The sequence below is a fragment of the Hyposmocoma kahamanoa genome, unplaced genomic scaffold (genome assembly GCF_003589595.1).
Source record: "Hyposmocoma kahamanoa isolate Upper Pololo Valley unplaced genomic scaffold, ASM358959v1 83308, whole genome shotgun sequence".
In the NCBI taxonomy this organism is placed as follows: domain Eukaryota; kingdom Metazoa; phylum Arthropoda; class Insecta; order Lepidoptera; family Cosmopterigidae; genus Hyposmocoma; species Hyposmocoma kahamanoa.
Genome location: NW_020654199.1, coordinates 1 through 20,719, shown reverse-complemented (window position 1 = coordinate 20,719; position 20,719 = coordinate 1). Strand labels below are relative to the sequence as shown.

At 37.1% G+C, this 20,719-nt stretch overlaps 2 protein-coding genes across 2 annotated transcripts; both read right to left on the bottom strand.

Moving 5' to 3' along the window:
- Window positions 1–639: 639 nt before the first annotated feature.
- On the bottom strand, window positions 640–20,162 carry LOC113234353 (protein EFR3 homolog cmp44E-like; the record flags this gene model as incomplete). The annotated part of the gene is made up of 14 exons (XM_026469658.1): window positions 640–728; window positions 2,708–2,825; window positions 3,004–3,120; window positions 5,249–5,384; window positions 5,881–6,001; window positions 6,604–6,707; window positions 7,618–7,790; window positions 8,542–8,730; window positions 9,918–9,988; window positions 11,035–11,191; window positions 12,895–12,973; window positions 14,391–14,545; window positions 18,665–18,763; window positions 20,010–20,162. Coding segments are annotated over 14 exons (1,761 nt in total), but the record flags the coding sequence as incomplete, so codon positions are not given.
- Window positions 6,030–6,479, bottom strand: LOC113234352 (60S ribosomal protein L23-like). The gene has a single exon (XM_026469657.1). The coding sequence runs from the start codon at window positions 6,459–6,461 to the stop codon at window positions 6,039–6,041; it is 423 nt and encodes a 140-aa protein (XP_026325442.1). The 5' UTR covers window positions 6,462–6,479; the 3' UTR covers window positions 6,030–6,038.
- Window positions 20,163–20,719: the final 557 nt, after the last annotated feature.

Sequence of the window (20,719 nt, the reverse complement as noted above, 5' to 3'; positions counted from 1 at the left end):
ACAAATGTCATTTTACTCCGTCTTCTAAAAAAAATAGATTATATGTGGTATATACGAGTGTTTCTGTGCGTGTCGATCATATTTCGACATCGAATATATAAAAAGAAATAGAGACGAAATAAGGGCCACACATCCCTGATAACTCATCAGTGCTACATCACTTATAAACTCTCGTTGTCACTAAAATTACAAAATAGAAAGCTGAAATAGTACAGCGCCAACAAATGACCTGCGTATACATCTTCGTATATTCCAAAAATATTCCGTATTTATTGTAATAAAGATCTCTAACAATGGCGTGCTGTTCCATTCGGTGGCGTGGGAAAAATAGCAAAACATCTAATTACAAAAGAAACGAAATCAAATTTCATCGGTAATGAAATATTAAATATGTAATTTTGCAATTTTCGTCCATTATAGCAAAGCTCAACTTAACTTAAAAAAGTCGATTTGTAGTGAAACAATTGACGACACCCGTCAATTGTTTCGAATTCGGGCTGGCCAATCGGTGCGCAGTTGTCACCGTAATGATTTGGCAGAATAGTTTTCAAACAAATTAAATGACACTTCGTCTCTATTTCTGGTTATATATTCGGTGTATTTCGATAACAAAATAGTCATGTGAGACAAGAAACATACCCGTTGCACTCCCGGGGAGCTGTTAGCGCTGTCCAGCTCTGTGACGGGCCCCGTGATGTCGGCCAGGCTATCGCGACCTACCGTTGCTCCTGCAATTGGTTGCGGTTGGAGGTATTTTAACAATGGTATGGTTAGGAAATGAAACTATTTTTCCGGATTTAAATCGCGTATATTTGTCAACCGTGACCATGGGACCTGTAAAGGGCCCGAAACGTCGGTTTGTTTGAAAAAACAAATATACGCGATTTAAATAAAAAGAAAGTTTGTTAGAAAGCACTCACATTTGTATTCCCCGATAAAAACAGTAAAACGAAATAATAGAACCCAAAATAAAATTAAAATATTTTTCTCTAAATTAAAGATATGCACAGCTGCTCTACATTCTATGGTCAGCAAAATATATAACTAAACACCTAATCATCTTAAAGTTATACCAAATTACACTAAATTTGTAAATCATTTGAACCAATTCATGTAGCAAAATGTTATTACAGTATTGCCGAATTCTTCGATGATATAAATAAATAATGTACCGAAATCTTCAAATATTTTTAAATGTCATCACAACCTTTGAAGGGTATATAATGTACGCGTTAGTATGCTCCTATGCACTAATTTACAATTTAGAGTTTAAAATGCAAATAAATAAATTGAATTTTGATAAATAGATAGAAATGAATATTATAAGACTTCAACTGTTGTATATGAAACTCTAATTTATATTACCATGGTTAAAATATGTATTATGTCATAAGTGTATTTTGCTACGCCCTTACAGGGTCTCACATGTAGTTCCTACCATAGTTCTAAGTTTGTGTACACTTAAGACTATATGTGAAATGCAAATAAATAAATACAAATACAAATACAAATACAATAAATATGGAAAAATAGTTTCATTTCCAATGTATAACAATCGCGAGAACCTAAAAACTCGAAATACTACTACTACTACTATTACTAAACATTTCATCACTACTACTATTGTAGTGATGAAATGTTTTTTATTCTCAAAATAATAAAACACATATTTCTGCAGGTCGTTCTAGGTCCTTAAACAACTTATTGTTAATAACTTTGCTTTGCAAAAAGCCGCATGTGTTAGTAAAACTTTACGTACCATTTAAAAGCAAGAAGAAAGAAACAAGAAGGTGAACATGAGAAAGATTGACTTGTACGAAGAAAAGAAAGAAAGAAAGAAAGAAAGAAAGATAATATAGAATAGAATATAGTCTCGAAAGACCTACTTGAGCTCAGCCATTTTCGGTATGTATGGTATGGTTGTGTAATTCTTTCGTTCAAATTCTGTAATATCCTAGAAAAATATTGTGCTGTTTTTGATCAACGGAAAATCTTACTTTAATACATTTTCAATTTTATGTTTATCGAAATATTTTTATTTTGTTACAAGAAACGAAAGTAAAAAGCTTATACCCCTGCAACATGGTCGCTTCTTGTTTGAAGAACTAAATTAACAACTCCAATTCGTCGTCGTTCAGCAATTAACCGCTAGATGGTAGCACATTGATTGACATTTCAATATAATATCAAAACGTCGTAACTTGTAATAATAGGTATTGACGGTATTGAATTTTCAACGATATGCCAACAGGGTGAAGTTTAAATTATATTAAATTCTTTTTAAATTTGAAACTTCGACCAAACAATATCAAGATTTTGTAATGTTTCAAATCAAGAGTGTGCGAGTTTTGACGACATCGGTTCTGATAGTAATCAAGGCTTAGGGCACTTTCATTGTATTTCTCTTCCGTTTATGAGCATTACTGTATTCCGGTTGTGAAGGGTAAGGGTGCACGAAAGAAATCTCGTACGTCTGGATTTCGCTGGGCAAAAATCAGCAAGATCCTTACGTCGCCGATCGGCAAACCCTTCGACCAACAGTTCCGGACGGAAAGTCGATGCGATAGGAAGAATGGTGGCAAGTTACCGCGGAAGCTTGGAAGAGTGGCGTTAGTGAGTGTCGCAAGTGTAGAAGAAAGTGACCGCCACCGGCGAGCGTCCCACGCAGAGCTGAGGATCAAAGTGTGGTACAGACGTATGAAGTTACCGGCTTCGACCCAGCTGTGGCGCTGCGTCAGCGCCGCGGCGCCGCCCACGTACGGCGACGCCGTCTGCAGCCGCGACGCCTCCATGCCGGCCGCCTGCAGCGTCTCGCAGATCTCCATCTGCGGACCGGACCGTCATTTCTTTCATTTTTATATTAACTTAACGTAAGAATCTCTAGATAGGGACCGCTTTGGGAAACTATGGTTTATAGTCATCAATTAATGCAATAAACAGGGGAAAGTATTTTCGTTTAGCATTTTACACTGAGAGCTGTCGGTCATGCCAATCTCAACATACCTGATCGATCATCAAATAAGGTAACTTGGAGGGTAGCTTGGAAGCCGGTACGTGCTCGTAACTGTCCAGCAACGGAGGCAGCAAGTGCAGGGCGTCTTCGCGCCGGGCCTCGACTATCTGGAATTGCAATTACACATGCAATTCACGCCTTTGGATTTTTTTTGACGAAGACCGATCGCTTAGAATGACTCTGGTGAAATCTTTTTAAGGACATTCTTGGTTCGATCTGAGAATATCCTAATTGGAAAAATACTATAATCTGTATTTTTTGAAGTCGGAGTAAAATGACGTTTGTAGGGTTGCCAGTTTTCATAAAATATTAAATAGTCATGTAGTTACTGAATTGTGAATGTTATGACGTTCTAATTATTACTAATTGCGTTATTGCCTTTTTTATTCTTATTTGGACAGTTAACCTTCTAGTACCGAGATCAATTTTTTATTCATATACATTATAGCCGGATTAGATTGTCTGTATTGAATTAAAATGTAAAACCTTAAACTATGTCTCCTCTTGGTATTTTTCACAAACATAGTTGTAAATACAGTGTATGTATGTATGAACTTACGAAATTTGATAGTTCAAAGGAACTTGAGCTCCGTAATTGGATAATGGGTCGAGGTTTGTGTTCGGCTATTGATTTTATAAGCGACACCAATATTCGGTCTATAATCGATAGAATCTTTATCAACTGCAATCACTAGCTGCTCTCTATTATATTATTCAGAACTCGCACACACGCTTACATACACACACACACACACACACACACACACACACACACACACACACACACACACACACACACACAAATTTCACTCACGAAACATCTTCATATCTTTCCTTTTAGATTATATACTTACCTTTTTGAAAACTAAATAAATAAATTGTAACGGGGTGGGAGCCTGGAGATTTGTAACACAGGTCTAGTTATTAGTACGAACTCCAGACTCTCGCTTAAGGTACCGAACTTTAGACATTATTAAGTCTTGTTTAACATATAATTATAATGTACAATCTTCTTATGTGAGACTGAATAAATAAATATCATATCATATATTAATATCATATCTCTCGCACTTTTGCGTAATAAACTGTCATCATACTCCGTCTTAAAAAAGACTGACTACAATTAATAAGGATTCGTAGTTAATTTGTAATTTCCTACAAAATAATAAATAATATAAATGTATAAATAAAATTTTAAAAAATGACAATTATTAAAGCGACATCTCTGATCAGCCGTTGGTAGCTGTAAAGGTTGCCTGGCTGAGTGAAGAAATGGATTTCTCACAGATGGCGCTATGGCAAAAGAAGGCGTTAAAAAACAAAAAACATATCTGCAACAAGTGCATAGAAAAATGTGTAAGGTTTGCTGGTTTGTTCCGTAGTTCACTTGGGAGAGCATCTGGCACGGTATGCTAGAAGGTGCTGGATTGAATCTTGCCGAATCGAAGAAATTTTTGTTAGTGAGCGTGTAGCGTTTTGTTAGTGTAACAAGAAGTCATTAAGGAAAGTCTTTTAGAAGCCCGAAACCGAAGGCTAAGGGGTTTAATTTTTAGTTTTGTATTTTATTTCCCGTTTCTTGATACATACAATGTCTTTCGTCACGTTTGCGAGGAAATAAATGCAATGTTTATTTCATATATGAATAAATACAGTTCACAACACAACGGTTATGGATTTTGCTAATGACCGGTGTTTTTCTAACAACGACGGTCAGCTAGCTATACTTCTATAGATAATATAACTGAAACTAAAATGTCGTAAAAAGCAAAGACGCATACAGCCATAACGGATTGTTAAAAAAATTCTAAATTTTTATACAGAAAATAATTAAAATCAATTATAGGAAATTCTTAACAATAAGGATTGAGGTAGTATGTGGCTGAATTGCAATTATATTTCCGTTTAGATAACATTTTAAGTGAATATTTTAATTTTGAACTTAAGTAACCTCTTTGCTTGAACTGGACTTATGTGAGGAAGTATGTCGTGCTACAAATTTTAAAAAAATTCCTTAAAAGGAGTGGAGTTTCTATTACAGCCATCTGTAATGGAAAGAAAAAAGGCCCGAAGGTGTTGTTTATGGCATTAGAGTAAAGTTAGCCAATCATACTATTCACGAGCAAGTGTGATGAAAAAAATGACTACTCATCTCAATACAAATTACGTTTTTACGACGAACGGTTATTATTTAAAAGGGTCAGTTAAGAGTGAGGTATGCGTTAATAAACCAGAAACCTTGTCGATGTAGTCGGCGAGTCTCGGCAGCATGCACACGTGCGGGATGAGCGCCGCCAGCGAGATGGCCACGGTCTGCAGCTGGCACTGCTGCGCCACCGACACCACGGGGTTGGCCAGCGACGACTGCTGAATGCTGGGTACAGAAACACGAACTCAGAACACAGCTTTTCAACTTTCACTACATAGATAAAAAGTTTTATTGTCCACACTGGAATAAACTTATTAATGGTACTGTAGCAGGCAGCTTGGTTTGTATTTTGAACTGTCTGAATAAATATAGGTTTGTATTTAGAATTGTATAAAAATAAGAGAGCATGGTGGTAAAGTAAACATCGCGGTTGTTCTAGACGAATTCTTGAGTTGTACATGTACATAGGCAGTAAATCTTTACTTATGAATATATTCCTCGTTTCTTATTAAAAAGTACCTCTTGCAACGCTAAACCCACGGCTATGATCCCACAGTACTATCCGTCAATCTCTTTTAGTAGTAGTAGAGCGGTAGGAACAAGTCCGCAAAGCAGTAACATGAGCATTACTGCGTTTCGGCTTTGAAGGGAAAGGGTGCTGGTAAAATTACAGGCACTTGAGACGTTTGTTGAGAAATAGAATGATTTAAAAATGACTTACGCCATAATAACTTGCAGCATGTCGCACACAGTTTCTTCGGACGCCAATTCAATGAATAACAATGCTAGTGTCGTGTAGATCGATTCGATGTTCTCCGCTGTGTTAGACTCTAATTGAAGGCCTGTAATTTTTTATTATTATTTATTAACGTTATATATTCAAGCTATAGACGAGGCATTAGATGCAATACGCGGCCAAAGATCCGCGCACTCCTTCGCCACGGGCCCTGTGATAGCGGAGCCTTTCATCTCTCCTTTGTTGTTCACTATAACGCCTGCGTTGTCTTCAAAGTATATGAACACACCGTCCCTCCTTCTGAATGGTTTCCGTTGCCGGATTACCACTGCAGGCATTACCTTTTTCCTGAGTTCAGGCTTGCCCTTCTTTACAGTGGCGACGATCATGTCCCCAGACCCGGCAGCAGGCAGTCTGTTGAGACGACCCTTGATACCTTGTACCGCAATTACATACAGGTTCTTTGCTCCTGTATTGTCGGCACAATTGGTTACAGCTCCCACAGGGAGACCCAGTGAGATGCGAAACTTCGCTCCCGCGGAACCACCACGTCCTCTTTTAGACATTTTCTTGTGTCACTTTTTGAGAGGAAATTGAAAGAACCAAAAATTTATTGCTCTACAAGAGAAATCTCCTGTGAGTTTAAGTATAATTTGTGGTTGTCTATGTGTGGTACCCTTCTACTTATTACACTTCTAAATTTCTTACCTTCATATAACGAGCTGAAGATTGCGTAACCGTGTTTGCTGATGAATATCAAATCCTGCCGAGAGCATTTCTCCACAGTTAACCCGAGCTCCGCATACTCCACCCTGTAAATATTAATACTTAATTAATTATATTTTTATTAGATTTTATTTTTTAGTTCCAGTCGAGTTCTTTGTGAATGAGTTCGTCCAAGTATTGCCACCTTACCACCACGTATGCGAATGTTATAATTATGAACTTAAGTAACCTTGTTCAAGTTCAATACCTGACCTATGTAAGGAAGTATCATCATCATCAGCCGGAAGACGTCCGCTGCTGAACATAGGCCTCCCCCAAAGATTTCCAGACCAGCAGATCGGACGCGACGTGCATCCATCGGCTACCCGCCGCCCTTACCAGGTCATCCGTCCATCTAGTAGTCCCACTGAACGCCTTCCGGTTCATGGTTTCCATTCAAGAACCTTTCTGCCCCAACGGCCGTCAGTTCTTCGAGCTATATGCCCTGCTCACTGCCACTTCAAGTTGCTCATCCTTAGAGCAATGTCGGTAACTTTCGTTCTTCTACGGATCTTCTAATTTCTGATTCGATAACGTAGAGAAATGCTCGCTCCATAGCTCGTTGAGTGAATTTGAGCTTTTTTATGAAGCCTATAGTAAGTGACCATGTTTCAGAGCCATAGGTCATCGCTGGCAACACGCACTGCTCGAAGACTTTTGTGTCTTCAAGGATTGCGGTATTGCTGACGAGAACAAGTCCCGGAGCTTCCCGAAAGCTGTCCAACGGAGTCTGATTCGACGTAGGAACGAAGTATGTCGTGCTATAAATTTAAAAAAGCTCCTTACCGACCATGGCTATAATGGAAAGAAAAAAGGCAGGTGGGTTTTATTTGGGGCATTATAGTCAAGTTAGCCACCACGCAATCATAACATTCACGAGCAAGTGTGATGAAAAGCTATTTGTATTTGGTCGAAGGTAAGAGAAGATTGAAGTGACCAGTTTGTAAAGAGACTGACGTGGGGGTGGAGACGTGGTGGCGGTTCCCTCGCCGGTCCAGCAGGGTGTGCAGGATCCGCTGCAGCAGCGCCCTGGTGCGGGGCTCCTCGGCGCTGGACAGCCGCAGCAGCGCCTCCAGGAAGGCCGCGGGGAAGGCCTTGCTCAGCTCCGTCGTCTTGTACGTGGTGCCCACCTGTTTCACAGTTTCACTCGTTTACACAAAGGCAAAATGCACCGTACTTATTCTCTGGTTGAAATTTTGAATTGTTCTCTAATTCTTTTTTTGTCACACTTACTTAGCTTCGTTCCGTCGTCTTTCCATACAATATTCTCGAGACGAGCAGACGTGCTCTTAATCATGTAACCTAAGTACATATAAAGCAGCAATACATTTCATACGAATTCAGGCCCTTTTGGGGCAAGTTCACTGTGTGAAGAAAGTTCGAATTCGGGACGGCCAATCGGAGCGCAGTTGTCACCCTAATGATTTGGCAGAATAGTTTTCAAACAAATTAAATGACATTTCGTCTCTATTTCTGGTTATATACTCGATGTTATTAGACAAGACACGCGCCACAAAAGTACGGCAATATCATAGGTTTTATAAATGACATCGCTCTTACTGAGCTACAGACCGAGACAAGAATTTCTCTATTTGCTTGTTGCAGATCTTTCGTATTGTGTTTAAAGGGCTTTTTCGCCGTCAACATCACTTATAAGAAACTTATAAAAGTACCAGAGACTGACGAGAGATGTCGCTATATTAATTACAAAATTTATTTTATTGAATATATAGATGTCTTTACTATTATGACATTCATGTTCATGTTGTTGTTGTGAATAAAATAAAAATATAGAATTTCAAATGTTCCTGGGGAATTTTAGTTGAGCAGCAAATCCACAAGAGTTTAATTATAAATAAATAAATAAACCAAACGACTTACCTTTAGCAGGGATTTTAGTAATATACTCTGCAGCATGCAATCGGCCTTGGTGACCTTCCCGCGCTGACTAGGTATCTTGCTCACGATGAACATCATTATATCTATTTTCTGGAAATCGGGCAAGTGATCTGCGAACTCGCCTAACGCATTTATCAACGCTTCTTGGTAGAGTTTCTCGTCGGTTTCTTTCTGCATAAAATAAAAAATAAACTTAATAATAATATTATTATATCCACATGTAACTATGAAATTCGAGTGATAAATTTTAAAATTTCCAATTTTAGCAAAAAAATTATCACAATAGCGAACATGGCGAGCGCCGTGACGTCACATTTTTATGACATCGCGAACGCCGGCGACCAATGACTGCAAAAGATTAACACAGTGCCAAACATGGCTGCATGGTCACAGTTGATTTTAAAACACAGTAATTTTATCAACGTAAAAAATGAAAAGACATTTTTTGTTTCATGGTTTTCGCGGCGATGATTAAACGACAAAGATAGCTGTATACGCAATTTCATATCGTTGTCCTTGTTCTTCAAAATGTATAACAATGGTTCGTTACCAAATAAGCAAACTTAGATTTATGGACTGAATTATATAATGTCACGGGGAGGTTTATCACACATATTCAGCCATGTTATGGCCATAGTGACAAAATAATTTTTTGAGACATCACGAAACACCATAACCCAATTTTAGAACATTGAAATTGTATAATGATATCTCGAACACGTTCGCTAACTTTAGCTGTTTTTAAAAGAAAATTTTGAGCTCTATTTTTTGCTATATAAATCGGATATTCGACCATTTCGACTCATCCGAAGAACAGAGTCCGATGTGATTATATAGCGAAAAGAGAATAAGTACGTTACAGAATAATTTTATTTTTCAAACTAAGGCCTACGTAAAGGTGTTTTGAGAATTTATATATCTTGTTTCGTTTCGGAAATTATAAAATTGAACAACAGTCGATCTGACAGCGAAGAAGAACGTACGAAATGTACTATGTCCTGAGAATAAGTAGCCTTGCACATAGACCTTTGTTCTACGGATGTGTCGATTTGTCACTTAGCCACATTTTAGTTAGTGGACGGCAGAGAAATGTGAAAACATTACGTCGTACTCGTATCTTAAGGCACAAAGTAACTTAAATGCAAAAAAATGTATTGTATATATAAATTTGGCAGGCTTATGTATATAAACAAAAGAATAGACTAAAAATATACTCTGCTTTGTCCGATTGTTATTACAAAAAACCGGATCTTAAAGAATAGTACGTTGCTTTAATTATTTAAACCATATTGTTAAAACTAGTAGACTGTTTGGGATAGTAAATAGTTAAGTGTATTGAAAAAAAAAATATATTTTACCTCGGAATCTCTTGCTACGGAAGCTCGTAAGTTCGTCAAAAGGTTATTGATGATTTCAAGCACAGACGGTCCTAAAACAAAGATAAATGTAAAAACAAAATATTTATCGAATCCATGGTATATATAGACTATAATGCCATACATACACTGAATAAAAAAAAGAAACAATGGAAATGCCTCAAGAGTGGATATTCAGCTAGAATTAAAATTTTTCCCGTGCCGTATGGTTCATTTTGCTTGGGCTTTATTTCAGTATTTATTTTTTTTACAAACGAAACTACAGCAATTTGAAAAATGTATATCGTATACTACAACGTGTTGTATTTCATTCAGTTGACATAAAGAAAATAATTGGCATATGTAAAGTATTGAATACAGCGGTTCTCTTGTAAAATTTCCAGGTAAGTTTGTTTTGTTTTTCTATCGTGAAAATTAATAGGAATTGTGTTCTCTTAAGCCTCGGCATTAAGTATATAACCAGAAATAGAGACGAAACGTTATTTAGTTTGTTTGAAAACTATTTTGCCATATCATTACTGTGACAACTGCGCTCCGATTGGCCAGCCCGAGTTCGAAACAGTTGACGGGTGATGTCAACTGTTTCACTTCAAAACGACCAGTTAACTTGAGCGCTGCTACAATGGACGAAAATTGCAAAATTACATATTTAATTACCGACGAAATGTCCCACACCACCGAATAGGACAGCACGGCATTGTTGGAGATATTATCTTTATCACTACAAACACGGAATATTTTTGGCCTGTCTAATTTCAGTGCAAACGAGCATTGACTTACAATTATATGGACGTCGGGTCCGCGCTAAAAAGTGTCCGCACTTGTAAGGCGCTAAAATCATATACAGAGCGCGACACTCCGCTTTAGTCTTCATTTGTTCGACTGACAGCGCGATACTGCGATGACATTACAATTTAAATTTCGAATAGGTTGACTTGGGACATTGTTTTCGTGGTTTTTGTATTAGACCCGTCGTCCATTTATTTGTAAGTCAATGCAAACGAGAGTCGATGTTTATAAGAGCTGGGGTGCTCGTCTCGTCTCCATTTCTGGCTGCACGCTCGATGGCTCCGGCGAGCCGGCTGCGACAGACACGCACCCACGCTGTCGCCCGCGGCGATGGCCACGATGTTGCTGAGCACGGCGGCGCGCGCGGCGCGCACGCGCGTGCGGGCGCGCGCGCTGTCGGGCCCCGGCGCGCCCGCCGCGTCCAGGTGCTGCATCAGCGCCTCCACCACGCTGTACGAGTACTGCGCCTGGTCAGAGCGGGCGGCGTCACACGCACAGTCCACACGGTAACACTCGCTTTGTGAAATTGCTCCACTAGTTTGTTATAATTCTTTTTAATACAGTTGCTCAAAACGTGGTATTTTTCGCACTACAAAGCGTGCGGAAAGTTGGATTTCTCGCACTAGTGCTTTTTACTTTTCCAGTTTTTTTAAATTTACTGTTGTTTTAAGTCTTAAACATAAAACTAAAGAGATTGTATATTTATTTCATATTTATGTGCTTTGTGACGTAAGTCATTCGTCATTAAAACTTATATTTATTTACAAATACTATACATATAATAAACGTATCGAGTGGAGGTCCACAGTCTCTGCCTACCCCTGAATGGGTGACAGGCGAGATTTTTATGTATATATTTGTTCTATGTATTACAGATAATTTGTATCTCACTACCGTGCACGGGTTCCTAAAGAAGTTCATAATAAGAAAAGTGGTTACAGACCGATATTACAGAAAATAAACAAAAACAGCACGTTAGAACTAGATTACCATAGACTTTTAACTAATGGTTGCAGTGGTTGTATTTCATTATTTTAATTTACTAGCAGAAAATGAGTTTTTTTAAATACTGTTTTATTTTACTTTCAATGTAGTTTTTTCGCAAATGTATTAAAAAACGTCGTTTGATACACGTGCGGATTTGTCATTTTCACTTATCTCGCGTCTTGACCCTCGCCTCTGGCTCGGGCCAAGAAGCCTCGAGACTCGTGAATAATTACTAACTTTCCGCACTTGTATCAAAAATAACTATAATACAACGATCGAACAGGGTTTTTTTATTTTATGACAACCATGACGTACCATCAAGGCATACGAGTTATACTATTATTATTCAATATACTTGTCCAATACTTTAATAGTCATAAATCACTGATTATAGGCTTCATTCACAGGACAATGAAAAACCAAATCTTAAAATGTGTAACAGTTAGGACATCAAAACAAAAGTAATTTAATTAAGATAATAACCAATATAAATAAATCAATGTCATACAGTCACGTTCGTTCCAATAACAATTACTAGCTAATACAAATCCGTTGGTATATCTTTCATGTACGCATGAACCAAACTAATTTATAACTGTTCTATTCTTTTGTCTACCGTTTTCCTCACTATAGTGAGGTGAAAAGCTGTTGCGCGTGTTTCGCTCAGCGGCAAAGTTGTTTCAGAGTCTCACGCCTTGAAGCCCTCACTACGTTCAGGATTCTATTATTAAACCAATCACCTCCCTCGTGGTTCAATGCCTAACACTAAATCCTTCCCTTGCACTGGTTTCAATAGAAATACTCGCGTCAAACAACAACTTTGCAGCCTTGCATAACAAATAACTACTTCGATTAAGTAGCGACCATTATGGAAAATAGAATTTTGATTCTAAACTAAAAAAAGCGCTTTTGTGATATGGTTTATAAAATTACAATTAACACATTAAAGTACAAGAATAAAAATAGTGCGACATCCTATTAGAAACCCGAAGTCAACAACTTATTCCTCTTTTCTTTTACCCGACTTAAAACAATTAAGTCGTAAGTAAGTAATTTAAAATACACATTTCGTAAATTCAAGTTCCATGCTTAGTGTTTACAATGATCGTTGTTGAGTCATAAACACATTTACTTGTAAAATGACAAAGTTAAAACACGATTCAATTTAAATCGATCTGGATACCTGAATAGAGAACATGATGATCTTGAAAGTGTGAACAGCGAAGTCGTTCGGCACCCACAATTCGTGTCGGTCGAAATGACTGAAACAAATAAAGTATAACTAAAATATTTTAATTTTTGTTATGATGTTAGATCACCATGATATTCAATTATTGTTATTAAATTACGCTAAAGTACCGGCACGCTATGATGGCCGTTTTGACGTTAGTCCGCTCATCAAGTTCCGTATTCATTGACAATTACGTGGAAGGTACTAATTGCTTGTAACGTGCAGTAAATTTATGAAATATATAATTTCACGAGACAACTCGGCATTTATTTATCGAAATTCGAGATTTTACAAAACAAAATGTAATACGATCGTCACTTATGGCATCGCTGGCCAGCACAACTTTTACCTCCGACAAACTCACGTCAAAGCTCAATGCAAAACAAAGCAGTTTTATTTTCGTTTCATTAAAACTTTTTAATCAGCTACCCCTTGCAATACTAGTTATAAATCTAAAAACTTATAGACGCGACTCGCATTTGATTAAATTTGACCTCACTATTGTAATCTGTCAAAACGGCCGTCATAGCGTGCCGGTAATGTAGTTTGTTATAATTTTTAATACAAAGATCGAACATTAAGAAAAAATTCCTTCGATCCAGCTGGATTCGAACCAACGTCTTCTAGCAAACCGTGTCACACCCTATGCCAACTTAGCCACAGAACAAACTGGTAGATCTTACGAATTTTTCCTTGTGGTTGTTGCAGATCTTTTTTTTTTGAAACCTAACTTAACCGAACCTAATCGTGTCTTTGCGATAAACATTCAACATATCATAGTTATCCCTTGACATTGTATTTCCAATTGTAATATTGTGACATTGATAACATGAAATAAACGATTCTATTCTATTCTATTCTATCCTGAAAGAACAACTGTTTCGTTATAATTCGGTTTTCGGTGTAATGAAAATTCAAACAACGTTATTTCGGACAAAAAATTTTCGACTTTGTGATAGGTCACTGGCACCAACCTACTGCAGTGCGGCGGATGCCAAATATTACTTAATTCTATTTGATATGAAAAACGATATTGTACATATTAGTTTTATTCCGTACATTCTTTTCTAATTTATTTTCTAATTTTCCAAAAAAAAATCTTGTCGGATGACGATGAAGAAAAAAATTGCTTGCGTCATTTATAAAGCATCTCGTTTATTAAATAAAAATACGTAGTGTATGTGTAATAAAAATAATTAAAGCTACGTATGTTTATTTAATAAATTAGATGCTATATAAATGACGCGAACAATTTTTTTCTTCATCCTGTCAAGTTGTCAAAATTGAGAAAGTACCGATTGCCAGTTCGCAGTTGATTTGGTTCTCGTGAGTTTGTGTGTAATTTGTGGTTTCTCTATGCGTGTATCCATGGTACCCGCGATACAGGGTTTCCCTAGTACGGGATTAGGAGATTTGTGTTATTTAGTCTTTATCCAAGGTAAACTTACGTAAGAACAGGTCCCAGCACGCTGCGTATATGTCCAAACGATGCTCTACCCACGAGCTCTCGCAAACATGCTTCTGCCAACTTCGGAGGGTCCTCTTCGACTCCGTCTCGAGTGTCTGTGTCCATGCAGGACACTGTTTCATATTTTTCTGCGGACTGCAAGAGAAGGGTGTCCATCAGTTCTGTATTTAGTGGACTCTTTATGGTTGTCTTCGTGGACATGAAGGAGCTTCAGTGAAACCCAAATGTAAGTACGATTGTATAATAATAATAATATAATAATAATAATAATCTTTATTTATCTTAAAACATGGTTTCTTAAACAATAGGGGCTGGAGCCTCCTTTTAAGCATAGCCTGTGTCAGGAGACTCCGCTCTTTCTTACCTACACGTTTCAAAACAACCAGTATATACATAATTAACTAACTTAACAAAGTAAAAGAATAGTACTGTAGACGAGGCTGTACTCTATGAGTAGAATTGCTGGCTGAATGAGTTAGTTTGTATTTAGAATTCTTTGAAAAAGAATGTTAAGAAAATAGAAGATCTTGACATTGATAGTAAGATTATTGTTTTGTAACCCTAGACATAAAAATGGTAAAATAAACCAAAGTTTAAGATGATCCTGGTTTTATATTATTAAAAGTACCTCTCGCAATGCATCTGAGCTACAGCTCTCGATTATAAATGGTGGAGGCGCGGACTCGATTATAAATGGTGGAGGCACGAACGCCGTTGGAAAATATTTTTATATGTTTTTACGAAGAAGAAATATAATGTAATTCAAGCCTGCAAAAGTTAGACGCAAGCTTACTAATGAAGAAAGGATTCCGATGAAGAAAAGTCCATCGTGGAAAAATGTTTATATGTTGTTACGACAAAGCCACCAGGAATGCGTAATAAAAGGTCGTAATTTATATTTATACTTATTTAATATTAATTTTTATTTGGTGCCAGTAAAAAGTGCGAGGAGAAAATATGTATGATAATATGTCGGCGCAAAAGTTTAATGGATTCAACGACGTAGATGAGTTTTTGAACCAATTTGAGACCATTAGTATATTAAATAATTGGTCTGATGTGCAGAAGAAATACGTGTTTGCATTGTATTTGGAGGGGCCAGCTCTGCAATGGTACAAAACGTATTCTTCTTCATACGTGTCGTATGATGTGATTGCACAGAGGTTGAGAGAGGAATTTCCCTCACAAATTGATTACGCCCGAGAATTTTATTATAGGCGACAGGGGCATAGTGAATCGCTTATAAGTTATTTTTATAGTTTAGATGAGTTAGCGAGGAAAGCGAATATTCAAGATGTTCAGTTTATTAAGCATTTTTTGAAGTCTTTGATACCCAATTTTAAATGGATGCTGGCAAGTAATTTGTATCTATCTAAAGAGGAGTTGAGAAAGACAATTATCCAAGTAGATGATGTATTTAATCACAGCTATAATGTGAGACAAGATATTGAATTGCCAGTGAATTGTAATATGGAGCCTTCTTGCTGTTGGCAAACACAGGATGTCTCTGCACCGATAATTAGACCCGAGTCTAAACAGTCGGAATATTTAGTGCCACGAGCACCAATCGTGCAGCAGGATACGCCAAGTCAAGGGTATTCACGAGCACATAGTAGTGGATCTTCGTCGGGATCTCCTCAACGTGATTGTCAGAAAAGCGCAACTGAACATGTAGAAAATTTGTCTACAATTGATAGTTCTAGCGTAGATAGGACACCTTTTATATCTGTTTTTATTAATGATGTATGTTGCGAGGCGTTGGTGGATACTAATGCTTCAGTTTCAGTAATTTCTCGGTATTTTGCGGAAAAGTTACATTTACGTATCGATGATAGTCCAAGTTTTCCATTACGTATAGTGGGTGCAACGCCAATAAATGTGCAGTCGTCCACCAAGGTGTCGTTGATGATTAATGGGAAGGATTATCCTTCGAAGTTGCTGGTTGTAGACGATCTTGAAAAATATTTGGTTCTGGGTCGAGATGTTTTGGAAAAGTGTAATTTCGAGTTGTCAAAAGTGGAAATTGACAATAAAATTTCTTCTTCTAAGTCCATGATAGATATTGGACCAAAGAAAGGAAAGTCTCCTTTGAAACCGATATCAAAAAGTTTAGATAGCTTTTCGGTTTTGCCAGAGATGATAAGTGATGTTGACGTGAGTGATAAGACGTGTCAATTACGTCAAGTTTATAATTTCAATGAAAATAATTATAAATATGCTTCGCCGAAAGTAAGTATAAAATGTAAGTCGGAAAGTGACATTCTTAAACGTGGTCGCGTAAATAATATGGAGAATTTACAAAGTGAATTTATAAAGCGGGCAACTTCGATCGATCCACATAAAGAATGTATAGATAGTTTACAATCGCGACGGAAGCGGTTATTTGATAAGAAAGACAGGATTGCCTTGATATATAAAAAGAGGTATGTTACGCGAAGCTTAGGGTAGTGATTTGGTTTAGTAGGAATAATTGTATTACGTGCAGATTAAGTATGAATAGGAAAAGGTTGGGTAGGCAGAATCTACTCCATGTGAATAGGATGAAAAAGTTCTTTAGGAGATAATTTAATGTGTTTGTTTCTACTAGGTTAATTAAATTTTTATATTTATTTTTCATGTGGAACCACATTGGCGTTATGAGGAATATTTTAAGAAAAATTAATATTTTCCGGCAATGCAGACTTGGAATGACGGGAGGATGATGATGGAATATCGTAGAAAGATTTAACTTAATTTTCCTTTTTCCCTTTTTTTAATTTGATAGATATATTATCCGGTATATGTGCATAGTTCGAGCTCACTCTTCAAGATGAACAACAACTGTCTGCATTCGGGGAAAATATATTTATTTAATTATTAGAAATTCTTCATGTGGTATACCCTCATACCATATATGTCTTGGAATATGTAGTTAGAATGTGTTGTTGACGTTGTATGTGGGTTGGCTTTTGTTTGGTTAAAGATAGCAAGGGAAGCTGATGGAACGTGATAGCTGCAAAATGAGGACTAAGGCAGCTGGGAGATCAATAGTGATGTAACCCAGTGATCGTCCGATGGATGTTCGAGCCTGTGTCGTCGTTGTAGCAGCATCCACGTTGGAGATAGCTTAGGCTGAGATAGTTAGGAACTTGTAGTGATGTTTAGAATTTTTATTAGGATCGTTCAGCCAGTTTAGGGTCGCTAAAATAAAGTGTTAGGGTTTAGTCAGGTTCCCTAATTAGATAGGATAGCTAACTAGTGAAAATATTTTGATTTGTTTGTTTAGGATGTGATCATGGTCTGTCCTTTTAGATAGGTTTTTGGCAGACCAAAGCCATAGCCTCCTCGGTGGTTTACTTGTTGGTAAGTTAGTGACTTCCGAGCAGTGTGTGGCTAGCCTGTAGTAAAGGCTGATCACTATGTATGTTGCCTATCATAGGTAGACTACCAGCTAGGGATATTCACCCCTTCAGCTGTGAGGAAGAGGGATGTAGACGAGGCTGTACTCTATGAGTAGAATTGCTGGCTGAATGAGTTAGTTTGTATTTAGAATTCTTTGAAAAAGAATGTTAAGAAAATAGAAGATCTTGACATTGATAGTAAGATTATTGTTTTGTAACCCTAGACATAAAAATGGTAAAATAAACCAAAGTTTAAGATGATCCTGGTTTTATATTATTAAAAGTACCTCTCGCAATGCATCTGAGCTACAGCCCTTCTATTATAGTACTTATTAATATATTAATATTACTAACTAGGTATATAAATTTCCTTACAATATATATATATTAATTATGAAAAACAATATTTGAGTATGTGCTTATCTTACGAAGGTGTTCGAAGGGGTGTCCTTTTATAAAAAAACGTTGGTAGACGTGAAAGAATCTCACAAAGAAAAACGCCTGGTGTAGACTCAATACAGAATTTCAAGAGCTCAAGCTCAAGGCTCTTATTCGAGTATGAACAATGGTATTATGCTTTTTTACTAGATCCGAAGAAGAAAAAATAGAAAATTAAATTGATTAAACAGTACTACCGATTCGTAAGGAAAGTACTTAAGTACTGCCTTACTTATTACTGCCGCCAAGCAGTAATGTGAGCATTACTGCGTTCCGATTTTGAAGGGTAAGGGTGACGGGTGCTGTGCCAGTTGCCCTCAGATCTTTGCTGTTTAAAGCTCTGAGTGGCAATGCAACTGTTTAGCTTAACATCAGGCGCACGACTTGTTCGTGCAGTCCCTTGATATTATAAAAAAAATTAACATGAAAATCTCACCTGCATGTTATAAAGCAGCGATGGTACAATCTTGTCCATGTGTTCGGCTTCCCAGATGTTCTCCACCAGATCGTCGGCAACTGTTTTTCTAATTACACCCTGGAATTTAAAAAAAACACGTAAGAGAGTTACTTTATGAAACTGAAGGTCAGTTTCAAGGCGATTCTATCTTCATTACCTTGAGCTGAGATTGTGGACAATCGCAATACTGTCTTGAGATAAAAAACTAATAAAAATAATAACCTAACCTAAAAATGTCTACACAATTCACACTACTGAATTACAAAGTATAGTTTTTGAGAATCTCACTACAGGGTGCTAAAAAAACCGACCTTAAAAGTTCGTGGAATTACTTTACTTTAATTTTATTGAAATCGGTTACCGGAAAGTGCGCGAAACCTGATTCATCCCCTAATTTGCCACTCTAAGAGGTGAAATATATTCTTCAAATTTAAATGGGACCAATACTGAGACACACTCTTTTGAACAAAAAAAGAACCATCAAAATCGCTTCATAAATCGCGTAACATACATAAAAAAAATGTTTAAGTCGGTTAAAAACAAGTGTTCATTCGGAAAACAAATTTCCCTGAGAAGAGCAAAAAAATTATATAAATCAAAACTGAGTTACATACACATTCGGAAGCAGGAAAATAAACCAATTTACTTATTTTTTTGTAGAAATGCGTCTCAATGGTTGTTGAATATACTGCGACCTTAAAGGGCACAACTGCCATCCATAATCAGATTTTTTTACTATAAAAAGTCGTATTCGAAGTTTATTATGTTAAAAAGACGAATGTACGAAACTGTGCCCTTATTATGTGGTTAAATTACAATATAATTCATTGGTTGATTAAAAAAAAAAGATAATTCTGTTTTAATTCTCTGTTAAATTTTATCAAGTTGAAGAGTCCAGGGAAAGAATGATCAGTCACTTGAGTGAAATTTTACGACTGTCGTGTCTAGCTGTTCTCCTCTAGATCGTGATGGCAATTTATCGATTCACGGCAGCCGCCTCGTCATTTGCACGACAGAATTATTTGAAGCTGCGTTTACTGTTGTCACATTTTTATCGTGACGTTTTATTTATTGGATGACTGTCGTTCTAGCTCTTCCCATTGTCACGACAGTCTGTCGTCGTGAACAACAGTTAATCGTGTGTTACTATCTGTGAACACTTCATTTAAATATACAAGCCACGACACTTTAAACTGCATGACTATCTGTCGTCACGATATAATGGGAACGCGCCCTTAATGACTCACCGACACATGCAAACCTGAGTGTGTTCTTGTTATTAGTTGCTTGTACGTCGCATCCTAGGTTATTCTATAAGACCTACCTGCAGTCCCTGAATGCCAGCTAAGCGTATCTTGTCACGCATAGTCTTGTCGCTGTGGTTGCTGTGACACATGGCGCTGAATTTGGACACGAAGAAATCGTACCGACGGTGGTAGGACGGCGTGTCCTCCTCAATATTTGCGAAGCGGACGAACTGTGCAAAAAAAACGTTTAGGTCGTACAAAAAAATAAATAAAATAACATTTATCTTATAGGTAAATTTTTTACACTTGAAAACGTCATTTTCTAGGCTACTGCTCGTTCACTGTGCCGACTTCCCTGAGAAGAACAAGCAAAGAACCTCTAGGGATTGCTCTTTTCTAATAAACTTAAATGCTATCGAACACACTTTGAATCATACTTGTATGGAATGTAGATTCATGTTGTCTTTCCATACCAATACACTCTTCAAGTGTGTAATGTAAATTTTCAATTAAAATACTTTTAATGTAAGTTTTAACTTAGGAAATGATAAACTTAATATATACTCCGGAATCTTATTGTAAAAACGTATACAGTTCCCCATAAAAGAACCTTTTACCTTAGTTTGTGAATATAATATTGAAGGTAGTTAATTGTAGGTACGATCAGAGTTCATAAAATAAAATGAGTCTGCATCCAACCACCGTCGTTTCATTACACATAACATTTGCCATTATTACAAATGGGAAATGAAACGGTTTTTGGGATCTGGATCGCGTATATTTGCTT